The sequence below is a fragment of the Mustelus asterias genome, chromosome 11 (genome assembly GCF_964213995.1).
Source record: "Mustelus asterias chromosome 11, sMusAst1.hap1.1, whole genome shotgun sequence".
In the NCBI taxonomy this organism is placed as follows: Eukaryota; Metazoa; Chordata; class Chondrichthyes; order Carcharhiniformes; family Triakidae; genus Mustelus; species Mustelus asterias.
In genome coordinates, this window is record NC_135811.1 from 49,851,483 (window position 1) to 49,878,649 (window position 27,167).

The 27,167-nt window shown below is 44.6% G+C and overlaps 2 protein-coding genes across 3 annotated transcripts in view; one reads left to right on the forward strand and one right to left on the reverse strand.

The window, feature by feature from the left end:
• The window catches only part of lipf (lipase, gastric), a 911,257-nt gene extending 908,087 nt beyond the window's left edge, over positions 1-3,170 (reverse strand). Inside the window, exon 1 of the mRNA XM_078223567.1 lies at positions 3,143-3,170. Coding sequence (XP_078079693.1) covers positions 3,143-3,155 — 13 coding nt within the window. The 5' untranslated portion in view covers positions 3,156-3,170. The remainder of the gene's footprint in view (positions 1-3,142) is intronic.
• Positions 1-27,167, forward strand: part of rnls (renalase, FAD-dependent amine oxidase) — a 200,317-nt gene that overhangs the window by 3,653 nt on the left and 169,497 nt on the right. Inside the window, exons 1-2 of one of the 2 annotated variants that reach the window (XM_078223579.1) lie at positions 925-1,003; positions 1,233-1,315. The exons of the other annotated variant lie outside the window; for it this stretch is intronic. Coding sequence (XP_078079705.1) covers positions 1,312-1,315 — 4 coding nt within the window. The 5' untranslated portion in view covers positions 925-1,003; positions 1,233-1,311. Of the gene's footprint in view, positions 1-924; positions 1,004-1,232; positions 1,316-27,167 lie in introns of those variants that run through there. 2 annotated transcript variants of the gene reach the window in all.

Below are 27,167 nucleotides of genomic sequence, written 5' to 3' on the forward strand. Positions count from 1 at the left end.
GGGACCCGGGTTCGAATCCCGCCACGGCAGATGGTGGAATTGGAATTCAATTTTAAAAAACCTGGAATTATGTTTGTCAGAAAACCCATCTGGTTCACGAATGCTCTTTAGGGAGGGAAATCTGCTGTCCTTACCTGGTCTGGCCTACATGTGCCTCCAGAGCCACAGCAATGTGGTTGACTCTTAACTGCCCTTGGGCAGCTAGGGTTGGGCAATAAATGTTAGCCAGCCAGTGACGCCCATGTCCCATGAATGGGAAAAAAAATTCTGAAACGGGATTTGAACCTATGACCTTCAGACTGAGATAAGAATGCTGCTAACAACTGAACCACAGCTGACACACTGCAATGGGGAAGTAAAGGACTGCCATTTGCACATTAAACCTGCACCCAAACGTGGAAAATAAGTAAATGGGGAATAGCACCAAAACAGGCCAAGCGGGCATTTGTGTCTTTTCATACATCAGAAAAATGACACACGACAGCGCAGAATCACTGAGCAGAAACTGATAGCCAAGTTCCGCACACATGAGGACGGCCTCAACCAGGATCTTGGGTTCATGTCACACTATCTGTAACCCCCACGACTTGCCTGGGCTTGCGAAATCTCATTAACTGTCCTGTCTGGAGACAATACACACCTCTTTAACCTGTGCTTAACCCTCTCTCCACTCACGTTGTCTGCATCTGTAAAGACTTGATTACCTGTTAAGACTCGCATTCCAACCATTATATTGTAATTGAGTTTGTGTCTATATATGCCCTGTTTGTGAACTGAACTTTTCACTCACCTGATGAAGGGGCAGTGCTCCGAAGGTTCGTGCTACCAAATAAACCTGTTGGACTTTAACCTGGTGTTGTGAGACTACTTACTGTATCAGAAAAATGAACAAAGGTTAAGTTGGTGAATGTAGTGGGCCAAAATGGGAAGCTAAATTCAAAGGGAATGTGGATCACAGCATTGGACTCCCAAACCCATGCTTCCCTCCGTGACAGGAGTGAAGGTATAAATCTACTGTCTTCAAATCAGTTTGGGTTTCATACATAATCTAAAATAGAGTGATAACGTCAGTGTTTTCATTGCTATGAGGAAGGGCAAATATTTTCAAAATCAAATGTTTATGCTCTTTATCGAAAATGAACTGTATTCATTATCTTATTTACAAAGCAGTTGTGTGTTCTCTCCCTCTCTCTTCTCTCTCTTTCTCTTCTGTGACCTGATCAACAATCAAGTACAAGAATTTTGAGTAAAGAAAGATGCAGTGATGGAGCTTCTGCACTTGGGGAGAGCCACATTCTGACTGTCATCAATATGTGTATGTTGCAACCTACTTCTCACCTTAGCTTTTACCTTTCTCTCCCTAACCTCTAGCATACTCATCTAATTCTTTGTTCACCCTATTATGTTGTCCAACATATGATGTTCTCTTTCCTCTTTAAATACAACTTGCCTACCTCGTGAATTTATTTCATCCATGTTTGTTCTGTCGTGTATACCCAGGTACTGTCCTCACAACCATAGAATCCCTACAGTGCAGAAAGAGGCCATCTGGCCCATCGAGTCTGCACCCATTCTCCAAAAGAGCATCCCACCCAGGCCTTCCCCTCTGCCCGATCCCTGTAACCCCACACATTTTACCAGGGCTAACCAACCTAACCTGCACAACTTTGGACACTAAGCGGCAATTTACTATGGCTAATCCACCTAATCTTAACCTCTTTGGACACCAAGGGGCAATTTATCATGGGTAATCCACCTAACCTGCACATCTGCACAATGTCAACAAAACGAAGGAGGTTGTCATTGACTTCAGGAAGCGTAAAGGAGAACATGCCCCTTTCTACATCAACGGGCACGAAGTAGAAAGGGTCAACAGCTTCAAGGTTTTAGGTGTCCAGATCACCAACAACCTGTCCTGGGCCCCCCATGCTGACGCTATAGTTAAGAAAGCCCACCAATGCCTCTACTTTCTCAGAAGATTAAATTTGGCGTGTCAGCTACGACTCTCACCAACTTTTACAGATGCACCATAGAACACATTCTTTCTGGTTGTATCACAGCTTGGTGTGGCTCCTGCTCTGCCCAAGACCGCAAGGAACTACAAAAGGTTGTGAATGTAGCCCAATTCATCACGCAAACCAGCCTCCTATCCATTGACTCTGTCCACACTTCCCACTGCCTCGGCAAAGCAGCCAGCATAATTAAGGACCCCCACGCACCCCAGACATTCTCTCTTCCACCTTCTTCCGTTGGGAAAAAGATACAAAAGTCTGAGTTCACATACCAACCGACTCAAGAACAGCTTCTTCCCTGCTGCTGTCAGACTTTTGACTGGACCTACCTCGCACTAAGTTGATCTTTCTCTGTACCCTAGCTATGACTGTAACACTACATTCTGCACTCTCTCGTTTCCTTCTCTGTGAACGGTATGCTTTGTCTATATAGCCCACAAGAAACAATACTTTTCACTGTATGTTAATACATGTGACAATAATAAATCAAATCAAATCAAATCAAATCTTGGAGCCAAGGAAGTTACTGTCAGGGTCATCCTTCAGGAGGCAGGTACCAAGTGATTGCTGATGTTAATTCCCGGCTCCCATCAATTGGAACAGCTGTTGCCAGTTGTCAGAATGGAAATAAGAACAGTCATCAAATAAACCGAAAAGGACAGGGCAAGGCTGCCTGGGTTCAGGGAGTCCGCCCCATCTAGGCATGAAGGACAGTTTACTGCCCTTCCCCTGACAACCCTTCCTCAGATTAGGTCACCTTCTGGGGGAAGATAAATATAGAACAAAGGGTAAAAGAAAATTAGGTCAATTTAGGAAAATATTCTCTGAGAACAGTGTTCGATATAATCCATTAAAGTTATTCCTCACCTATCTTCAATAACTTGAGATCTCCTGATCTTAGAAACTGGCTTTTGATGCAGTGGACCCATACTTACATTGTTGATGTTACATACTTACATTAATTTGTATTTTTTAATGTTGGTCTCTTCTCCCCAATATTTAAATACTGATTACAAGCGTGGGGCGGGGGGTGGGGGGGGGAGCAGGGGTGTGCATTGTTGTTTGAGATAACACTTATTGGCACTTACTTCAACAGTCGCAAACTTGGAGGAGAGAAAATCGAAACTTACTTCTGTCCCACATTTGCTGTGTTGGTTGGGGAGAAGGAAGCTGGGCGCCGCAAGGGAACTTATTGAGTCATGGGAACCACATCAAGTCTTGTGACAAAAAGAGATGCAGCTGATTACAAGGCTACAAAGTGATTTCTATGAAACATAAACCTGATGATGCAATGGCTAACCCCGAGGGTTATGTACTCTCACACGTTCCATGTTAACCCTGCTATTTTTAGTTAGAAAACATGACATATTTCTGCATGTTTTACCCTTCAAAAACTCACACGTCTTTCCCTTTCTTCATTGAATGTCTGTTCAGGCTTCAAGAAGGTAATTCACCTCCATCTGTTTCATTTTTTTCTAAATTTTTGTTGGCAACTCTTTCTCGTTTCATTCTGTTGTTTTGAGGGTAGGACATTCACGAGCCCTACACTGATGCACCACTTTGATTCAAGTTTGTTCTTGTTTCTAGCAATTGTGGAGAGTAGCCATTAAAACAGCAGCTAGATTTCCAATCAAAAAGCAAAGAAAGGGCTGAACAACTTAACTGAAAGGAAAACACTCGGTGTTGGATGTTTAAGCATCTGTAGAGAGAAAGATCAGGTGAAAGACCTTTCCTCAACCTTTTCTATTTTCATATCACATTTTTCTTTCTCATTACGTTCAGCAAGAAATAAAGTTTAAACTTTATTTATTCGTGTCACAAGTAAAGTAAAATGTGAAAATCCCCAAGTCGTCACACTCCGGCGCCTGTTCGGGTACACTGAGGGAGAATTTAGCACGGCCAATGCACCTAACCAGCACGTCTTTTGGACTGTGGGAGGAACCTGGAGCACCCTGAGGAAAACCAGCAAACACTGAGAGAACGTGCGGACGCCACACAGACAGTGACCCAACCCAGGACTCAAACCCAGGTCCTGGCACTGTGAGGCAGCAGTGCTAACCACTGTGTCCATAGCACAGGGTTTTATTAAGAATATTTCTCACCAAATAAAGAGCAATATAGCTAGAATAACATAACTTAGAATATGTTAAAGGGCAACTACAATATCTTGACGTACAGGTCTTAAGATAAGATATTAATATAATATTAAGATCTCTAAGTTCATATTCCACACTTTTTCAATATCTTTTAACTAAGACTCAAACAAAAGTAGAAATAAGTAACAGTTTTTGTGCACCATTCTATCACTTATAGGTCACAGCATAGTAACTGCACCTGGAATTAACCAATGATATTAGGCATGAAATCCCATGCAACAGCAAACCAGCAGTTGCTTGGGTGTTGGTGAGGCAGAGTGTGGGATAAATGGGTCTATTTCGGGTTGGCAAGATGTGATGAGTGGAGTGCCACTGATACCAGTGCTGGGGTCTCAACAATTTCCAGTTTGTATCAATGAGCTGGATGAAGGGACCAAATGTATGGTTGCTAAATTTGCTGACGACACAAAGATACATAATAAGACGAAGGGCCCGAATCTCCCATCCTGACATGCACATTTTCTGGTGCGTGGGGTTGGGAGATGTGCCTGTCGGTCATTTTGCGGGATTCGCGTATGCGTTCCCGATGCATGCGTGTCTCCCACAGCCAGAGAGCAGGCGCAGTCAGGACCGCGCTGGAAACCAGCGGGAAGACAAGGCAAGTGATTTAAATCTGTTTTTAATCTTATTTAAATGTGATTATCGGGCCCGGGACTGAATTCTTCAGGCCCGATAGTATCTCCCACTTTGCCAGGGGTATTTCACTCTGGCGGGGTTTAGAATAGCTCCTCACTTGTGCGGAACCAGTGGGAGACCCCACCGGAAAGAAGGGGGGCAGACTGGGTCCCCCAGGAGGTCGGGTGGCGGGGGGTAGTGCCCCCTGGGCATGGGCACCCTAGCAGTGTCAGCCTGTCTCCCCTGGCACTGCCCAAGGAGGTAAAGTGCCCATGGGGCACCTTGGCACTGCCAAGGGAGCGGAGCCAAGGGGCGGGGCCAAGGGGGCACAGGGCAGGGCCCGGGGGGCAATCAGTGGGGGTGGGGGGTCCCGCTGCCATTTTGCAGATAGGATCGGTCAGGGCTGGAGAGAGGCCAGCAATCGGGACCGGCTGGGTGACGAGGCGGTGTGCCAGGGCGGTCTGCCTCCTAGGGGGGATCTGCCTACTGTTGGGGGGTCTGCCTCCTGGGCGGGTGGTCAGCGGGGTGGTCTGCATGGGAGGATGGGGGGTTAATCACTGCTGGGGAAGGGGGGGGGCTGGAGATTGTGGTGCTCCGGGATGGTGGGGGGGGGGGGGGGGGGGGGGGGGGGGGGGGGGGGGGGGGGGCGTTCGGGGCTGGCCTGCGAATGGACGGAGGGGGGGTGTGATCAGGCTGCGATTGGGCCATGGGAGTGTTGCAAGGGCAGTGAGGATCCGGGCTGGTCAATGATCAAACTGGCCAGCAATGTGCAATCTGACAGCTCGGGGCCACTGCGCATGTGCAGAGGCCCAGAACTGTCAGAGTCCGGTGTGAATAGGCCCCGCCCCCCCGAGCTTTTAGTGATATTTACGATTGTGACCTCTGCAGTGCAGAGTGTGGGAGATTCGAGACTGAACTCACACTGAAAAAGCAATCATGAATTATACCATTTCTCTCACCAATTCAGCACTTAGAATTTTTGGGGGAGAATGAGGCCCAAGGAGTCTTCAAAGGGACATAGTTAAGTTAAGTGAGTGGGAAAAAAATCTTGGCGGATGGAGTACAATGCAGGAAAATGTAGATTTGTCCACTTCAGCAAGAAGAATAGAAAAACAACATGTTGCTTAAATGGAGAGAGATCGCAGAACTCTGAGGTACAGAGGGATCTGGGTGTCCTGGCACCCAGGAAAAGTTAGTATGCAGAGGAGGCGATTAGGAAGGCAAATGGAATGTTGTTTATTGCAAGGGGAATGGAATATTAAAGCAGGGATGTTTACGACAGCTGTACAGCGCATTGGTAACACCAGATCTAGAGTACTGCGTACAGTTTTGGTCTCCTTAATCAGGAAGGGATGTAAATACATTGGAAAAGGTTCAAAGAAAGTTCACTCGATTGATACCTGGGATGCGGGAGTTACCTTACTGTTGTAATGGGGCCAAATTAGGCTAATGAAAACATATATAATCATGAGATTAAAACACAAACACAATACTGACATGGAGAGAATGATCTTAGACTAAAGAATGTTTGATAAGAGACTGTCAGTGTAAAAGGCACTTTGATTAAATAGCAAGTATTTCTCATTTAAACATGTATTTTGGATTTCTAAAATGGAGGCAGCTTATTTCTTAGAATATATTTTGTAAAACTTCAGCAACGTCTGATGGGGTGAGACAGTCAGAAGGGAACCACATTTTATAGAACAATAGACTGTTGAATGTGGCCATTTTTATCAGTAGATGTCAGGAACAAAATGGCTTCCAAGGCCAGCTCAATGAATAAGAGTTACACAAAGTCACGCTGATAGCACACATGCAGCCAGACATGAACACTTTCTCTGGGTCTGGCTTATAGTGATGTGAATATGAATCTGTGGGAATATTAACTTTAACCTTTACTGAATTGCTGAGCAACCAAGGGAGGTAACATCCAAAATTAAGGACAAATAAGATCGCATGAGGTCAGGATGTAAATTGTTATTGGCTAGAGTTGGTGACAGGGACGCTTATTGACTTTGTATAAATGTTTAATGGATTATGCCCAGTGGAAAGATGGGCAATAAGATTCTGAGAAATGTATAATTGGCCTTATGGAGGCATGGTATTTGGTTTGCCAGAGCCCCCGAGTGGTGTGCTGAGTCAAAGAACAAAGAACAATACATCACAGGAACAGGCCCTTCAGCCCTCCAAGCCCGTGCCGCTCCCTGGTCCAAACTAGACCATTCTTTTGTATCCCTCCATTCCCACTCCATTCATATGGCTATCTAGATAAGTCTTAAACGTTCCCAGTGTGTCCGCCTCCACCACCTTACCTGGCAGCGCATTCCACGCCCCCACCACCCTCTGTGTAAAATATGTCCTTCTGATATCTGTGTTAAACCTCCCCCCCTTCACCTTGAACCTATGACCCCTCGTGAACGTCACCACCGACCTGGGGAAAAGCTTCCCACCGTTCACCCTATCTATGCCTTTCATAATTTTATACACCTCTATTAAGTCTCCCCTCATCCTCCGTCTTTCCAGGGAGAACAACCCCAGTTTACCCAATCTCTCCTCATAACTAAGCCCCTCCATACCAGGCAACATCCTGGTAAACCTCCTCTGTACTTTCTCCAAAGCCTCCACGTCCTTCTGGTAGTGTGGCGACCAGAACTGGACGCAGTATTCCAAATGCGGCCGAACCAACATTCTATACATCTGCAACATCAGACCCCAACTTTTATACTCTATACCCCGTCCTATAAAGGCAAGCATGCCATATGCCTTCTTCACCACCTTCTCCACCTGTGACATCACCTTCAAGGATCTGTGGACTTGCACACCCAGGTCCCTCTGCGTATCTACACCCTTTTTGGTTCTGCCATTTATCGTATAGCTCCTCCCTACATTATTTCTACCAAAATGCATCACTCCGCATTTATCAGGATTGAACTCCATCTGCCATTTCTTTGCCCAAATTTCCAGCCTATCTATATCCTTCTGTAGCTTCTGACAATGCTCCTCACTATCTGCAAGTCCTGCCAATTTTGTGTCGTCCGCAAACTGACTGATCACCCCAGTTACACCTTCTTCCAGATCGTTTATATAAATCACAAACAGCAGAGGTCGCAATACAGAGCCCTGCGGAACACCACTCGTCACAGGCCTCCAGCCGGAAAACGACCCTTCCACTACCACCCTCTGTCTTCTGTGACCAAGCCAATTCTCCACCCATCTAGCCACCTCCCCCTTTATCCCATGAGATCCAACTAATATGTGAAGGCTACATCTTGTTCTCTGACTGTGCTACCAGCAGTTAACCAGCTAGTCACAAGTGTGACAACCATTCTGTGTTACATGTACATTATACATATGTGCTGGTGTCACTGGCATGACAACTAAACTGAATATAATTTTATGAGTTAAAATATGACAGGGATAGTATGTTTTTCAGGTAAAGTGGTGGTTACTTTCTGTCAATATTTCTGGCTTAAATATAAAATAGCATTTTTAGATCGCAAGTATTCACGTATTGTAAACCACTACATACAAAATCGGAAACCAGAGCAGTAAAAATAACAATATTCCACAGCAAAGTGATAAACCTATGGAGAATAATATAGAGTGGAAAATGTAAAAATCATTTAGATCTGTCTATCAATCTAACGATCCAGCTACGTATTTTATGTACATACGTATCTTTGAGTTGGTAATGGAGTTTATATCTGCAGTTACTTTAGGGTGGGGGATTGGGCCTAGGTAGGGTGCTCTTTTGGAGAATCGGTGCAAACTCGATGGGCCCAATTGCCTGTTCTGCACTGTAGAGATTCTATGATTTTATTGAAATCAATAGGTTAACATTTTAATGGTAAGAGTTACTGTTCTTAATTTCTCCACACGATGGTGCTGTTATATTTAAAAATATGTTTACAAGAATTGTTACTCATTTTTTACCCGAGGGATGGGGCGGTAACCTATCTCAGCCTGTTACAACAAACACAGCGAAAAGACAGACTCCAGCTAAGAACCAAAGGCCGCAGGAGATTCACACCTAGTGACTACAAAAACAATGTGTATCGTGCCTTTAATGTTGAAAAATGTCCCTTCACAAAGCCTTGAGGAAAATGGATGCTTGGTCAAAGGAGCGGAGATTTAGGAGGAGTGGCCAAAGGCAACAAAACATGGATTTTAAAATGGCTCATAAAGAAGGAGAAAGCTTTAGGCAATTCATTCTTGACAGCAAGATCCAGGTGACTACAGGTACAATCACTAACTTAGGGGCAAAGGAAGGCAAGAGACTGTCACCAGGAAAATGGAGAATTTTCAGGTGGACTATAAGTTTGAAGGAGGTTAATTGGTCTCTGAAAGATTTAAGCACCAAGAAAAGAATTATACATTTGTGGTGCAGGGGTGTTGGGAATCAGTGTCGGTCAGTTCAGAGTCAGGCAGGTGGGAATGATGGGCGAGTTTGACTTGGGGCAGGACTTTACAGTTTCCAGTGGGTGAGTGAGGTTGTTGGACCACTCAGTCCCTCCCCAGTTGTCTCACAGTGGTGAGTCAAACATCAGCTGGCCAATAAGAGGCCAGGGAATGTGGCCAATTAGCATTGGGAAGGGGGCTGCCCACCCAACTGGGCATCAAGGGTGGGACCAAAAATGGGAGGTGGGGGGTTGTCATGAACCTTAAATCAGTAAGGCCACCAGTTTAAAGGCCCCATGCCCTCTCACCTGCCCTTTATTTGTTTAGGCAGCCTAAAAACAGTGAAGAAATAACCTCTGCTAACATCCAAAAGCTGCCACCTTTAGCAGACTCTGCTGCCACGTATGCAGCTATGGTCTCATCTGCAGTTCCTTTCATCCACCCTTGTGCTGTGTTATGTTGGCAGTACTGGCTTGTTGGTGGGTAGGAGGCAGAGATCTAGTGCTGCGCTCTGTGCATAAACCTACTGTCAAGAAAAGGATCTGCGCCTGGTTCCGTACCTCACCGGCCGGTTTGGATTCGTTTCACATCAACCACCTCTTTAACAATGGGTAATGTTGTGATGGTAATACAGCACTTGCTACTTTTCCTTGCTCCAGACGTGGTGTTGTTACAACTCATAGTTTGTTTCAACAAACACTTTTAACAAACATTTCTTCCAACTCTCTATGAGCACTTCCATGAGGTTATCAAATTGCGCCAAAAAAAGATAACTACGTTGATGACATACTGCATTCCATCTAATCCACTGAATTTATCATAGAGTCATAAAATTCCTACAGTGCTGAAGGAGGCCATTTGGCCCATCAAGTCCACACTGACTCTCCAACATATCATTCTAGCCAGGACCTATCCCACATATTTATCCCACTAATCCTCCTAACCCACACATCCTAGGACACTAAGTAGCAATCCAACATGGCCAATCAACCTAACCAGCACATCTTTGGACTGTGGCAGGAAAGCAGAGCACCCAGAGGAAACCCACGCAGACATGGGGAGAATGTTCAAACTCCACACAGGCAGTCGCCCAAGGCTAGAATTGAACCCAGATCCCTGGCACTGTGAGGCGGCAATGCTAACCACTGTGCCACCATGCTGCCCATTAGTTGACTTTATTAAGTATGAGTTATGGGATGCAATCGCATATTCAACAGATAAAACCAGACTTTGCCATTAGAATTCCCTTTTCAGTAATGATATCCCCATGTGAGTGTCCTATTCTCTGAAATGTGTCACGTGTCAGATATGGACCACATAGTTGAAGATCGTTCTTGCTGGATCCAGTTATCCCTGTGTTAGAGTTTGTTTGTTTTCAGTTGTGTTCTTGCAAAATACAATAGATAATGGCAGTGTCGCAAATGAGATACAAGATGGTGCAGTCAAAATATGAGATTAACTAAAGGTCAAGCAGGTTGGAGCACGGGGCTGCTGTTTTCGAACATGCTGCTCGTCTCAATTTTTAGACAGAAGAATTTATATCGATATTGAGATCTGTAGCTCCACTCTAATTAAACCCAGTCTCAGGATGTGGGAAGAACATGAGAAAAACCAGCAGGATTAGGGGCATATGATGTCTCTAGTCTGCCCTGTAATTCTATAATATTATGCCTGAACTTCTTCATTAACTCCACTTTTCCACCCTGTTCCCATATTACTTGATTCACTTAGTGCCTGAAAATCTATTGATCTGAGTATTGAATGAACTAAATCCCTCGGGTCGAGAATTCAATTCTTATAATCCTCTCAGTGAAGAAATTTCTCGTCATCTCAGTGTTAAACGGTCGATCTCTTATTCTGAGGCTATGACCTCCATCTCCTGTAAGAGGATACAGCCTCTCAGCATCTATTCTGGCAAGCCCTCTAAGAGCTTTATAGGTTTTAATGAGGTCACTGCTCATTCTTCTACACTCAAGACAATTTAGGCCCATACTACACAATCTCTCCTCATAGGAAATCCTTCTTATCCAATAAATAAAAGCAAAACACTGTGGATGCTGGAAATCTGGAATCAAAACAGGAAAATGCTGGATAAACTCAGCAGGTCTGGCAGCATCTGTGGAGAGAGAAACATAGTTAACATTTCGAGTCCATATGACCCTTCTACAGAACAGAGGAGGGATAGAAATGTGATGCATTATATAGTTGGAGAGAGGGGTGGAGGAGGTGGGGCAGAATAGAAGGTTCAAGTTTATTTATTCTTATCACAAGTCGGCTTACATTCTCATCGCAATGAAGTTACTCTAAAAATCCCCTAGTTGCCACACTCCAGTGCCTGTTCGGGTACACTGAAGGAGAATTTAGCACGGCCAATGCACCTATTCAGCACGTCTTTCGGACTGTGGGAGGAAACCGGAGCACCTGGAGGAAACCCACGCAGACATGGGGAGAACGTACAGACTCCCAAGCCGGAAATCAAACCCAGGTCCTGGCGCTGTGAAGCAGCAGTGCTGCCTGTCGGGGATAAGTCAAAGCTGAGGAGAGATTGACAAAGATGTCATGGACACAAGACGAAGGGAGCGCTAATGGTAACAGTAAGGACTAAAGAAGTGCTGATAGTGGCATAATGGAAAGATAGCAAAATGTGTTAATAGGAGAACAAAGGTCAGTGCTCAGTGAAAACAAAACTAAAGAACTAGTGACACATGGCGCTGTGGTGGAGGGGGAATTATATTGGGACAAAACAAGGAAACAAAAGACAAAAAGGCATCAGGATGGAGGGGAAGGTTCACAGTCTAATGTTGTAGAACTCAATGTTGAGTCCAGAAGGCTGCAATTTGCCTAATCGGAAGATGAGATGTTGTTCCATTCTTATTCAATCATGGTCAGTAGTTCTATCAGTAAATTTCATAACAAGTTGGGCGTTACTATAATCAGTTGCCAATCCATCTTCTTTTTCATTAATTTATAAAAGGTTCCTTTCTTGTCCGTCGGCATTCCTCTCTCTCTCACATCTCTTGCTGCAGAAAGCTTTGTTCACCCATCAATTCCAATAAAGCTCTTGGAGGGCTTGAACTAGACATATCACAATCTGGTGAACTGGTGCAGCAACAATAATCTCTCCCTCAATGAAGGAGATTGTCATCGACTTCAGGAAGCATAAAGGAGAACATGCCCCTGTCTACATCAATGGGGACGAAGTAGAAAGGGTCGAGAGCTTCATGTTTTTAGGTGTCCAGATCACCAACAACCTATCCTGGTCCCCCCATGCCGACACTATAGTTAAGAAAGCTCACCAATGCCTCTACTTTCTCAGAGACTTAGGAAATTTGGCATATCAGCTATGACTCTCACCAACTTTTACAGATGCACCATATAAAGCATTATTTCTAGTTGTATCACAGCTTGGTATGGCTCCTGCTCTGCCCAAGACCGCAAGGAACTACAAAAGGTTGTGAATGTAGCCCAATCCATCTTGCAAACCAGCCTCCCATCCATTGACTCTGTCTACACTTCCCGCTGCCTCGGCAAAGCAGCCAGCATAATTAAGGACCCCACGCACCCCGGACATTCTCTCTTCCGCCTTCTTCCTTCGGGAAAAAGATACAAAAGTCCGAGGTCACGTACCAACCGACTCAACAACAGCTTCTTCCCTGCTGCCATCAGACTTTTGAATGGACTTACCTTGCATTAAGTTGATCTTTCTCTACACCCTAGCTATGACTGTAACACTACTTTCTGCACTCTCTCGTTTCCTTCTCTATGAACGGTATGTTTTGTCTGTATAGCGCGCAAGAAACAATACTTTTCACTGTATGTTAATACATGTGACAATAATAAATCAGATCAAATCAAATATGGGAAATGTAGCAATTTCAGTTTGTGAGAACATGGTTGATAACCATGTGATCAATATATTGAAATACATTGCTGAAATAAGACAGGTGAAAGTTTTCTGATGAGTTGTGCTTTAATCCCTGTGGATACCAGTAAGATAAAAGAATCAAACTTACTGACTGACCCCCCCCCCCCCCGCCACCCCCCCTCCCCCCGCCTCACCCACATCCCCACCCACATCCCCACCCCCGCTGGAAGAAAACAATGGACAAGATTTCAACTTTTATAACTTTTACTTTAAAAATCATACCAAAAATCAACACAAACCAAACACGTATTAACAGGTGAATTACATTTACAGGCCACACTTGGAATACTGTGTGCAATTCTGGTCACCCGATTATAGAAAGGATATTATTAAACTAGAAAGAGTGCAGAAAAGATTTACTAGGATGCTACCGGGACTTGATGCTTTGAGTTATAAGGAGAGGCTGAATGGACTGGGACTTTTTTCTCTGGAGCGTAGGAGGTGACCTCATAGAGGTCTATAAAATAATGAGGGGCATAGACAAGGTAGATAGTCAATATATTTTCCCAAAAGTAGGGGAGTTTAAAACTAGAGGGCATAGGTTTAAGGTGAGAGGGGAGAGATACAAAAGTGTCCAGAGGGGCAATTTTTTCACACAGAGGGGATGAGTTTCTGGAACAAGCTGCCAGATGTAGTAGTAGAGGTGGGTACAATTTTATCTTTTAAAAAGCATTTAGGTAGTTACATGGGTACGATGGGTATAGAGGGATATGGGCCAAATGCGGGCAATTGGGATTTTAAAAAAAGGGTGGCATGGACAAGTTGGGCCGAAGGGCCTGTTTCCATGCTGTAAACCTCTATGACTCTATGACATTCTGTCAGAACTATAAATTACACTTTGATTAACTGATACAACTCCCCTTGGCACATGTGGCAGCACGTGCCATCACAACGTCTGTCACAACTCTGTCTTCTTCAGGTAGAGGACGATTCCTTTCCTTCATACAGGATTTTGCAATCAAGTATCGTGCGGGTGGCACGGTGGCACAGTGGTTAGCACTGCTGCCTCACAGCGCTGGGGACCCGGGTTCAACTCCAGCCTTGGGTCACTGTCTGTGTGGAGTTTGCTTGTTCTCCTCGCGTGGGTTTCCTCCGGGTGCTCCCGTTTCTTTCCACACTCCAAAGATGTGCAGGTTAGGTTGATTGGCCAAGCTGAATTGTCCCTTAGTGTCAATGGAGATTAGCAGGGTAAATACTTGGGGTTACAGGGATTGAACCTGGGTTGGATTGTTGCTGGTACAGACTAGATGGGCTAAATGGCCTCTTTCTGCACTGTAGGGATTCTATGATTCTATTCTATAAGTCACCATTGACAGCAGCTTTACTCCATGGATACAGTTCCATGGATACAGTCATCACCAAAGGATGCACTTCTTAGCTCAGCTTATGGCAGTTCTGTCGGCGAGCATTCCCTAAAATGATTGAAGCAGTGGCAGTAACTTTATTTCACTATCCCAACGCTCAGTCTTCAGCTTTCACTAATTTCATCTGTCCTACACTCAAAACTTTCCACAGCCAGCTTGCTTTGATCACCTGCCGAAATCTGGGGCGGGATTTTCCGGCCGGGCGTGCCCCAAGACCAGAAATTCACACTCGAGCTCAACTGACCTTTAAATGGTCCACTGAATTTTCTGTCTCGCCCGCGGTGAGCGAGATGGGAGAATTTTGATCCTGATCTCTGAGAGCTCTGTGCATTAAATGACCAGGTATCATCTGTGTGGTGTTGGTTGCAAGAAACCTGCTTATAATCATCCAAACATTGGAAAGATCTGCATTAGAATCATAGAAACCCTACAGTGCAGAAGGAGGCCATTCGGCCCATCGAGTCTGCACCGACCACAATCCCACCCAGGCCCTACCCGCTAATCCCTTTTTTTTTTACCCGCTAATTTACCCGCTAATCCCTCTAACCTACGCATCCCAGGACTCTAAGGGGCAATTTTTAACCTGGCCAATCAACCTAACCCGCACATCTTTGGACTGTGGGAGGAAACCGGAGCACCCGGAGGAAACCCACGCAGACACGAGGAGAATGTGCAAACTCCACACAGACAGTGACCCGAGCCGGGAATCGAACCCGGGACCCTGGAGCTGTGAAGCAGCAGTGCTAACCACTGTGCTACCGTGCCGCCCTAGGATACAGAGTCCTTCAAAGAGTTGAAATGTTGACCTGCTCCCACAGGAGATTTAGATTTAGGTCAAAGAGAACCATGTCATTCCATAGAATTCCAACAGCGCAGGAGGCCATTTGGCCCATCGAGTCTGCATCAACTCTCTGAACAAGCATCTTACCTACCACCTCCTGCCCTATCCCTGTAACCCCACGCATTTACCAATCCACCTAACCTGCACACCTTTGGACAGAGCAGCCTGTTACTCCTTCACATCTGGCAAAAAAATAAGCACAGGTTGCTTGTCCCCTCCCCATCCCCCCCTGAACAGCCCACACAGGGGCTAAAGTGGGAAAAGATCCAGCAGAATGGAACTCCTATCCTACCACCAATGACTTACTGGTGTGAAAAATCCAGGCTAGAGCACGTGTTCTGGCAAAAAAAAATTGTTACATCGTTTTGTTTAACAATATAGAAGACACTGCATTATATCTGCTCAATAATCAGGTTGATGCGGTAACACAATGGATGCTTTTACTCAAGGTGCTCTAGAACACTGGAGATATAAAGTTCATTATAAGAGAATTTTAAATATCACTGCCTCAGTGTGTTCCCTCCCATCCCCTCTAGTGTTCAATGAGAAAATCACAAAACTAAACACTGCAGCATGACATGCAATTTTCTATTCTATTCTGTTTTAAGAACTTGCTTCCCTGTGGAATACAACCGTACCGACTGTTTTGTGGCAAAACAGCACTAAAGGGGGAAATGAATGGGGTTTGTGCCGCAATAGCGGGCCTTAACAGGACATTACAAACACTTAAATGTAGATACATTAATGACAACAATGAGTGAGCCAATCATTGACTTCCAAGGTCGGCAAGCCCTCATTGTAGATTTCCTTTAGTCCACTTCCAGTGGCGTACTCAAAATAAAACCTAAGCAACTCAGTCTTATTCTCCTGGTGAACTTGTTTGGCAAGTTCCTGGGTAAGTGTTTGGTTGGACAACATTGGTAACGTTTATAGAAAAAAGGCAGCCACAACGGGGTCAGAGGCTAAGTAATTCTGCGGATGAGGAAGTTACACTCTTAGTGAAATCTACAAATGACACTATTGACCTAATTCTGTGAAGGGAAGAAATTCACGGTGGATCTTACAACTTGTGCAATATTCATGCATTATGAAAGTTGCAAAGAACATGCAATATTCGAAGGGTTTTTAAATGTCTTCTGTCAGCAAGACTTTTATAATAGCTTGGAAAAGTTTTGAAAGTGGAATCTTCATATACAAGTTGATTTTTAAAAAATAAAATACCAAGCCCTGAAATTATCCCCCCCAAAATTGGAGAAATTGCTATTTTTAATTTTAATTGTAGGGTTGGCACAGAGGTTAGCACAGACCGCACAGCACCAGGGACTTGGGTTCGATTCCTGGCTTGGGTCATTGTTTGTGTGGTATTTACATATTCTCCCCATGTCTGCATGGGTTTCCTCCGGTGCTCCGGTTTCCTCCCACAGTACAAAGATGTGCGGGTTAGGTGGATAGGCCATGCTAAATTGACCCTTGTGTCAGCGGGATTAGCAGGGTAAATATGTGGGGTTACAGGAATAGGGCCTGGATGGGATTGTGGTCGGTGCAGACTCGATGGGCCAAATGGCCTCCTTCTGCACTGTAGGGATTCTATGATTCTTCTAGGAAATGTAAACTTTCACTGCCTGATCCTGGAAAATTAAATTAAAAGATCATGAAATTGGAAAATGTTATAATTTAAACTAACCTTTTATTAAAAAATCACAACAACTCCAATTCAAAGCTCACTGATTTCCACTGCATGGACCTCAGTAATATCAAGGTGTAAATTTTGATTGAATTCCGATATTATTCACTGAATGAACTGCTGGGCTATTTTTGTAAAAAGAATGAACTGTACAGAGTTACAACAAAGAACAAAGAAAATTACAGCACAGGAACAGGCCCTTTGGCCCTCCAAGCCTGCACCGACCATGCTGCCCGACTTAACTAAAACCCCCTACTCTTCCGGGGACCATATCCCTCTATTCCCATACTATTCATGTACTTGTCAAGACCCCCCTTAAAAGTCACTACCGTATCCGCTTCCACTACCTCCCCCCGGCAACGAGTTCCAGGCACCCACTACTCTGTGTAAAAAGTCTGCCTCGTACATCTGTTTTAAACCTTGCCCTTCGCACCTTAAATCTATACCCCCTAGTAATTGTCTTCCACCCTGGGAAAAAGCTTCTGACTATCCACTCTGTCCATGCCCCTCATAATCTTGTAGACTTCTATCAGGTCTCCCCTCAACCTTTGTAGCTCCAGTAAGAACAAACCAAGTTTCTCCAACCTCTCCTCATAGCTAATGCCCTCCATACCAGGCATCATCCTGGTAAATCTTTTCTGTACCCTCTCCAAAGCCTCCACATCCTTCTGGTAGTGTGGCGACCAGAATTGAACACTATATTCCAAGTGTGGCCTAACTAAGGTTCTATAAAGCTGCAACATGACTTGCCAATTTTTAAACTCAATACCCCGGCCGATGAAGGCAAGCATGCCGTATGCCTTCTTGACTACCTTCTCCACCTGCATTGCCACTTTCAGTGACCTGTGTACCTGTACACCCAGATCCCTTTGCCTATCAATACACTTAAGGGTTCTGCCATTTACTGTATATTTCCTATCTGTATTAGACCTTCCAAAATGCATTACCTCACATTTGTCCGGATTAAACTCCATCTGCCATCTCTCCGCCCAAGTCTTCAACTGATCTATATCCTGCTGTATCCTCTGATGGTCCTCATCGCTATCCGCAAATCCACCAACCTTTGTGTTGTCCGCAAACTTACTAATCAATCCAGTTACATTTTCCTCCAAATCATTTATATATATTGCAAACAGCAAAGGTCCCAGCACTGATCCCTGAGGAATGCCACTTGTCACAGTCCTCCATTCAGAAATGCACCCTTCCACTGCTACCCTCTGTCTTCTTTGACCAAGCCAGCTCACCTCTGATCCCATGCGACTTCACCTTCTGCACCAGTCTGCCATGAGGGACCTTGTCAAAGGCCTTACTGATAAGTCCATGTAGACAACATCCACTGCCCTACCCTCGTCAATCATCTTCGTCACTTCCTCGAAAAATTCGATCAAGTTCGTGAGACACGACCTCCCCTTCACAAAACTATGTTGCCTCTCGCTAATACGTCCACTTATTTCCAAGTGGGAATAAATCCTGTCTCGAAGAATCCTCTCCAATAATTTCCCTACCACTGATGTAAGGCTCACCGGCCTGTAATTACTTGGATTTTTCTTGCTACCTTACTTAAACAAAGAAACAACATTGGCTATTCTCCAATCCTCTGGGACCTCCCCTGTAAGGAGCCTCACAACACCAGGTTAAAGTCCAACAGGTTTATTTGGTAGCAAAAGCCACTAGCTTTCGGAGTGCTGCGCCTTCGTCAGGCGAGTGGGAGTTCTGTTCACAAACAGGGCCTATAAAGACACAAACTCAATTTACAAAATAATGGTTGGAATGCGAGTCTTTACAGGTAATCAAGTCTTAAAGGTACAGACAATGTGAGTGGAGAGAGCGTTAAGCACAGGTTAAAGAGATGTGTATTGTCTCCAGACAGGACAGTTAGTGAGATTTTGCAAGCCCAGGCACGTCGTGGGGGTTACAGATAGTGTGACATGAACCCAAGATCCCGGTTGAGGCCATTGAGGCCTCACTAACTGTCCTGTCTGGAGACAATACACATCTCTTTAACCTGTGCTTAACACTCTCTCCACTCACATTGTCTGTACCTTTAAGACTTGATTACCTATAAAGACTCGCATTCCAACCATTATTTTGTAAATTGAGTTTGTGTCTTTATATGCCCTGTTTGTGAACAGAACTCCCACTTACCTGACGAAGGAGCAGCGCTCCAAAAGCTAGTGGCTTTTGCTACCAAATAAACCTGTTGGACTTTAACCTGGTGTTGCGAGACTCCTTACTGTGTTTACCCCAGTCCAACGCCGGCATCTCCACATCATGACCTCCCCTGTAGCCAGTGAGGATACAAAGATTTCTCTCAAGGCCCCAGCAATTTCCTCCCTTGCCTCTCTCAGTATTCTGGGGTATATCCCATCAGGCCCTGGGGACTTGTCTACCTTAATGTTTCTCAAGAACCCCAATACCTCTTTCTTTTTGATCGCAACATCACTCAAACTATCTATACATCCTTTCCCAGACTCATCATCCACCAAGTCCTTCTCTTTGGTGAATACTGACGCAAAGTACTCATTTAATACTTCGCCCATTTCCTCTGGCTCCACGCATAGATTCCCCCCCTTGTCCTTGAGTGGGCCAACCCTCTCCCTGGCTACCCTCTTGCTCTTTATATATGTATAAAAAGCCGTGGGATTTTCCTTAATGCTGCTGGCCAATGCTTTCTCATGATCCTTTTCAATTTGCCCTTTTCAATTTCAAGTTCTTTAATTTTCCGGTTTATTGATAAGGCAAGGTTTGGGGGTGGAAATGCCAGTTCACTTTGTGGGAAAGTGTCATCTTCTGCTGTGACTGCAACTTTTAAAATTAACATCATTTGGTCAAACCATACCCTGAAAGCACGGAAAGTGAGGCATGTACAAAGAAACATACAAATTCGGAGCAGGAGTAGGCCATTCAGCCCCTCGTGACTGCTCCCCCATTCAATAAAAGCATGGTTGATCTGATTGTAACTTCAACCCCACATTCCTGCCTCTGCCCCAATAATCTTTCACCCCCTAGTTAATCAAGAATCTATCCAGCACTTCCTTAAAAATGTTCAAAGACTCTGCCTTTTTGAGGAAGAGAGTTTCAGAGACTCGTGATCCTCTGGGAGAAAAAGATTCTCCTCAACTTTGCCCTATATGTTAAAAAGCAAAAGTGTACTTTCAGAATAAAATATTTTGGGAACTAGTTTCTCAAAGAGGAATTGTAAGATAGATTTTCGGTAAGATGAATCATACCAGCATAAGACTCGATACAGGAACTAGTTTCTATTTATTGACCCTTCTGCCTAGGAAACCACCTCTTGTGATAGCCAAACTTAGTGGAGAATTGTTCCAGTCGTACCTCAGTGTTAACAGTTTAAATACAAGAGATTAATTTTAGATTGATTCTGAAGATATGTTTACATAAATATACATTTTTAAAAATCCTGTCATGGCAGAGAGGATATTTGGCTGCAATCTCATTAAGAATTGACCATTACAGGGTCTGGATTTTGTTAATAAGATACTTCTAATCCAATATTATTTTCTAAAGTGGCAGATGGATGGAGAGACCACCCTTTGGAAGAGATGCAGAATTCTCACTGGCATGGTGACACCGTGGTTAGCACTACTGCCTCACATCGCCAGGGACCTGGGTTCAATTCCCGGCTTGGGTCACTGTCTGTATAGAGTTTGCACGTTCTCCCCGTGTCGGCGTGGGTTTCCTCTGGGTGCTCCAGTTCCTTCCCACAGTCTGAAAGACATGCTGGTTAGATGTATTGGCCATGCTAAATTCTCCCTCAGTGTACCCGAACAGGCGCCGGAATGTGGCGACTAGGGGATTTTCATAGTAACTTCATTGCAGTGTTAATATAAGCCTACTTGTGACAATAAATAAACTTTAAACAGGGAGACAGCAGGAGAGATCAAAGTCAGGGAAGAGGCTGATTTTACTCACAGCAGAGCATAGCAGTCTTGTCCTAAAATGTTTTAAAGTTTATTATTAGTGTCACAAGTAAGCATTCATTAACACTGCAATGAAGTTACTGTGAAAATCCCCTAGTCGCCACACTCTGGCGCCTGTTCGGGTACACAGAGGGAGGTTTTATCATGGCCAGCGCACCTAACCAGCACATCTTTTGGATTGTGGGAGAAAACCAGAGCACCCGGAGGAAACCCACGCAGACACCGGGAGAACGTGCAAATTCCACACAGACAGTGACCCAAGATCAGAATTGGATCCGGGTCCCTGGCGCTGTGAAGCAGCAGTGCTAACCACTGTAATGCACAGACTTACAAAGCAAACAGGAGCTATACTGCCAGAAAATGCTGGAAAATCTCAGCAGGTCTGACAGCATCTGCACAGAAAGAATAGAGCCAATGTTTCGAGTCAGGATGCCTGACTCAAAATGTTGGCTCTATTCCCTCTCCACAGATTCTGCCAGACCTGCTGAGATTTTCCAACATTTTTGTTTCACGTTCCAGCCTCAGCAGTATTTTGCCTTTATATTAGGAGATACACCACCATTGATTAACCATGAATGTAGAAAGAAATTGCATTTACAGCAGTTTGCACACCCTCAGGATGTTCCTCTGCACTTCCCTGCCAATTAAACTTTTAAAGTGTTATCACTGTTGTAATGGAGGAAACACGGCCAATCTGCAAGTTCTCGCAAAAAGATTAGTAAGTGAATATTTCACTGTTAATTGAATCTGGTTGAAGGATAAACCATGGGCTGAACATCAGGGAGAAATCCCCTGTTGGAATAGAGTCAAGGTATCTTACACCTAAGAGGGCAGGTGTGGTCTTGATATGGAAAAGATGGCGACTCCCAATGGTGAGGTAGTCAGTGTGTTTGCTTTTCTACCTGTCTAACTTTCAGGGCATGGTTTGACAGGGGTCATGTGCATTTCAAAAGTTTCAGTGACACCAGAAGATGATGCTTCTTCCCCACAAAGCGAGCCAGCATTTCCACCACAAAACCTTTACTTATTAATAAACCAACAGATGCTGAAGTCTGTGGAGCAATATTTGAATGTGCAGCCTTCTGACACAGAGGTGAGAATATGAGCTAAGCCACTACCACATGGTAGTCTTGTCCTAGCAATTCTGTCCCATTAGGTAGGATCATCTTCGTTTCTACCCATTACAGTTAACTTACATTCCATTGCCAACAGGATATTCTACCCACCCAGAGAGACGTCCCGTTTATAGGATAATGACTAATTGCTCCTCCTGAGATGCCACATACATCCATAGAGGGAAAATTGGTTCAGGATTACTATTCATGTGCATATAATGATGCTAAATGTGGCTCTTGACTCATCCAACATAAATTGGCTCAATTAAAAGAGTCCAGTCATACTTTGGTAATTAGCATGAACAAAGTACAAGACTGGTTGATTATGATTAACTCTTAGCTTATCTCTGAAATTGGGCGAGGCACCATTCAGTGCATGAAGAGCAATGACTTGCTGTAACTATGTCTACAACACTACAGTTAATACCGTGTACAGTCTGTTAATCAGATTGCAGTGATCCAGTGACTAATACTGGTCTCAGGTCATAAACGCAATCATCTTGCTTTTAATATTTCAGTAGCATATTACCTCAATTAACAGAGTATTATATTTGCAAACTTACATCATTCACCGGATTAAACTCAATGCCAGCATTTCAATCATGTCTATTTTTTAAGCGAGTGGCCCATTGATTCTTCTATCTTTTAGATGAAATCCCGCCATTTCCTTTTTCGGAATCTATACTTCATTGTTTTCTCTCTCTTTCTAATACATTTGTCATCATTTTAATTTGATGAGGTGCAGTGTAACTCCCAATCTGCCTTGTCAGGTCAAATGGAATAACAATCCTTTTCAATACTAAGCAACTCATCATTATCAGCAGGGCTACTTCTATTCTTGAGATGTATGTTACACTCTACTTTGTGCAACTTTTGAGAATTCTTCTGTGTTCCCTGTAGTCCCTCCTGTTTGTTTGAATGCATTCCACAACAGGGTTACTTTGCACCTCGTTTACTTGGTGAGAGTCAGTTCTCCACTTGATCAATATCCCTAACGACACTAACGTCCTTAAGAGTTCATAGAATCATAGAAACGCTACAGTGCAGAAAGAGGCCATTTGGCCCATTGAGTCTGCACCGACCACAATCCCACCCAGGCCCTACCCCCATATCCCTACATATTTTACCCGCTAATCCCTCTAACCTACGCATCTCAGGACACTAAGGGGCAATTTTAGCATGGCCAATCAACCTAACCCGCACATCTTTGGACTGTGGGAGGAAACCGGAGCACCTGGAGGAAACCCACGCAGACATGAGGAGAATGCGCAAACTCCACACAGACAGTGATCCAAGCCGGGAATCGAACCCAGGTCCCTGGAGCTGTGAAGCATCAGTGCTAACCACTGTGCTACCGTGCCACCCCTTGAACTGTTGCAGTTCAATTTCTGCAAAATGAATTCTTTCTCCAAACTCTCCACCTGTCTTGGATCACCTGCCTCCACCTCCACTGCTGAAAGCCTCAACCATGCCATTGTCCACCAGCTAGACTTGTCAGTTTCAATACTCCCCAAGCCAATCTCATGTTATCTCTTGAGCTCCTGTTCACTCTATAGCTGGGCAACCTTGGCTAGTGAGTGGGCCGCACGAGTGACCCTCCTTCATCTCAGTGGGCCACAAGATTGAAATTGGGCTTGTTCACTAACCATGGTCTCGTGAATGAGATTAAATACATTTAATACACACCAAATATTTCATAATGAGTTATAGAAAATGCTTAATCATTTATATATTAATAGAACTGCCATCAACTTCAACTGGGAAAAACAGAAGAAATATTTACACTTTGGACACAGAGGGAGTACACACAGCTCTTACAGTCAATGCTGTGTGCAAGGGAAGTATGGAAAAACCAGGTAATTACAGGCCAGTGAGTCTAACTTCAGTGGTAGGGAAACTATTGGAAAAAATTCTGAGGGACAGAATTAATCTCCACTTGGAGAGGCACGGAATAATCAAGGGTAGTCAGCATGGTTTTGTCAATAGGAAATCATGTCTTACAAATGTGATTAATCTTTTGAGGAGGTGACTAGGTGTGAAGGTGTGAAGATTGATTGGCCATGCTAAAATTGCCCCTTAGTGTCCTGAGATGCGTAGGTTAGAGGGATTAGCGGGTAAAATATGTAGGGATATGGGGGTAGGGCCTGGGTGGGATTGTGGTCGGTGCAGACTCGATGGGCCAAGGGCAGTGAAGTTAATGTAGTCTACGTGGACCTCAGTAAGACTTTTGACAAGGTCCCACATGGGAGGCTGATGAAGAAGGTAAGAGCCCTTGGGATCCAGGGCAATTTGGCAAACTGGGTCCAAATTGGTTTAGTGGCAGGATGCAGTGGTGATGTTTGAAGGTTGAATATTTGACTGGAAGCTTGTGTTTAGTGGTGTCCCGCAGGGAGTGGTGCTGGCTCCCTTGTTATTTGTAGTGTACATTAATGATCTGGATGTGAACATAGGAGGTATGATAAGTAAGTTCACAGATGACACAGAATTTAGTGGTAAGTAGTGAGGAGCAGAGCCTTAGATTTCAAGATGATAGAGACAGGCTGGTTAATTGGGCAAAACAGTGGCAAATGGAATTTAACCTGGAAAATGTGAGGTAAAGCATTTTGGGGACGACTAATAAGACAAGGGAATCTACAATAAATGGTCAGACTCTCGCAAGTACAGGATCAGAGAGACCTTGGTGTGTATGTTCATAGATCTCTGAAGACAGCAGGACATGTAGGTGGATGGTTAAGAAGGCATATGGGATACGTGCCTGTATTAACCGAGACATTGAATATAAGAGCAGCGAGGTTATGATGGAACTGTATAAAACGCTGGTTAGGCCACAGCTGGAATATTGTGTGCAGTTTCTGGTCACCACATGATAAGAAGGATGCAATTGCACTAGAGAGGGTGCAGAGGAGATTTACCAGGATGCTACCTGGGCTGGAGCATTGCAGCAATGAAGCGAGGCTGGATAGGCTGGGGTTGTTTTCCTTAGAGCAGAGAAGGCTGAGGGGGACCTGAATGAAATGTATAAAATTATGAGGGGCACAGATAGGGCGGATGGGAAGAAAATTTTCCCCTTAGCAGAGGAGTCAATAACCAGGGGGCATAGATTTAAGTTAAGGATCAGGAGATTTATACGAGAGGGTGGTGGGAATCTGGAACTCACTGTCTGAAAGGGTGATAGAGGCGGGAACCCTCACATCATTTAAGAAGCATTTAGATGAGCGCTTGAAATGCCATAGCATACAAGGCTACGGGCCAAGTGTTGGAAAATTGGATTAGAATAGAAAGGTACTTGATGGCCGGTGCAGACACAATGGGCCGAAGGGCCTCTTTCCATGCTGTAGAACTTTATGACTCTATGATGTCACTTCACATAACCTTGTTTTACATGTGGGTTACTTCAGTCATTCCAGAAAGAAAAAATACCACAGACTGAAATCAGTGGAATGTGGCAAATCTGTGCAGGGGTAAAAGTCAACAAAATGTCTTGTGGGTCGTACTCAGAACCCAGATGGGCCGTATGTGGCCCCTGAGCCCTTAAGTTGTCACCACTGCTCTGGAGTACTAGTCCAGTGACAGTCCCACCATCTCCCCAAGTGCCTTTAATTCCTGAGTGCTGGAATGTGATGTGTCAGTAGTTCCTGGGTGCTGGGGTGTGATTTGTCTTTAATTTTTGGGTACTGGGGTGTGAATCATAGAATCCTTACAGTGCAGAAGAGGCCATTTGGCCCATCGAGCCTGCACCGAAAACAACCCCACCCAGACCCTATCCCTGTAACCCCATGTATTTAACCTGTGAATCCCCCTGACATAAGAACATAAGAACATAAGAACATAAGAAATAGGAGCAGGAGTAGGCCATCTAGCCCCTCGAGCCTGCCCCGCCATTCAATAAGATCATGGCTGATCTGACGTGGATCAGTACCACTTACCCGCCTGATCCCCATAACCCTTAATTCCCTTACCGATCAGGAATCCATCCATCCGCGCTTTAAACATATTCAGCGAGGTAGCCTCCACCACCTCAGTGGGCAGAGAATTCCAGAGATTCACCACCCTCTGGGAGAAGAAGTTCCTCCTCAACTCTGTCTTAAACCGACCCCCCTTTATTTTGAGGCTGTGTCCTCTAGTTTTAACTTCCTTACTAAGTGGAAAGAATCTCTCCGCCTCCACCCTATCCAGCCCCCGCATTATCTTATAAGTCTCCATAAGATCCCCCCTCATCCTTCTAAACTCCAACGAGTACAAACCCAATCTCCTCAGCCTCTCCTCATAATCCAAACCCCTCATCTCCGGTATCAACCTGGTGAACCTTCTCTGCACTCCCTCCAATGCCAATATATCCTTCCTCATATAAGGGGACCAATACTGCACACAGTATTCCAGCTGCGGCCTCACCAATGCCCTGTACAGGTGCATCAAGACATCCCTGCTTTTATATTCTATCCCCTTCGCAATATAGGCCAACATCCCATTTGCCTTCTTGATCACCTGTTGTACCTGCAGACTGGGCTTTTGCGTCTCATGCACAAGGACCCCCAGGTCCCTTTGCACGGTAGCATGTTTTAATTTGTTTCCATTGAGATAGTAATCCCATTTGTTATTATTTCCTCCAAAGTGTATAACCTCGCATTTCTCAACGTTATACTCCATTTGCCATATCCTCGCCCACTCACTCAGCCTGTCCAAATCTCTCTGCAGATCTTCTCCGTCCTCCACACGATTCACTTTTCCACTTATCTTTGTGTCGTCTGCAAACTTCGTTACCCTACACTCCGTCCCCTCCTCCAGATCATCTATATAAATGGTAAATAGTTGCGGCCCGAGTACCGATCCCTGCGGCACGCCACTAGTTACCTTCCTCCAACCGGAAAAACACCCATTTATTCCGACTCTTTGCTTCCTGTCGGATAGCCAGTCCCCAATCCACTTTAACACACTACCCCCAACTCCGTGTGCCCTAATCTTCTTCAGTAGCCTTTTATGGGGCACCTTATCAAACGCCTTTTGGAAATCCAAAAACACCGCATCCACCGGTTCTCCTCCATCAACCGCCCTAGTCACATCTTCATAAAAATCCAACATGTTCGTCAAGCACGACTTTCCCCTCATGAATCCATGC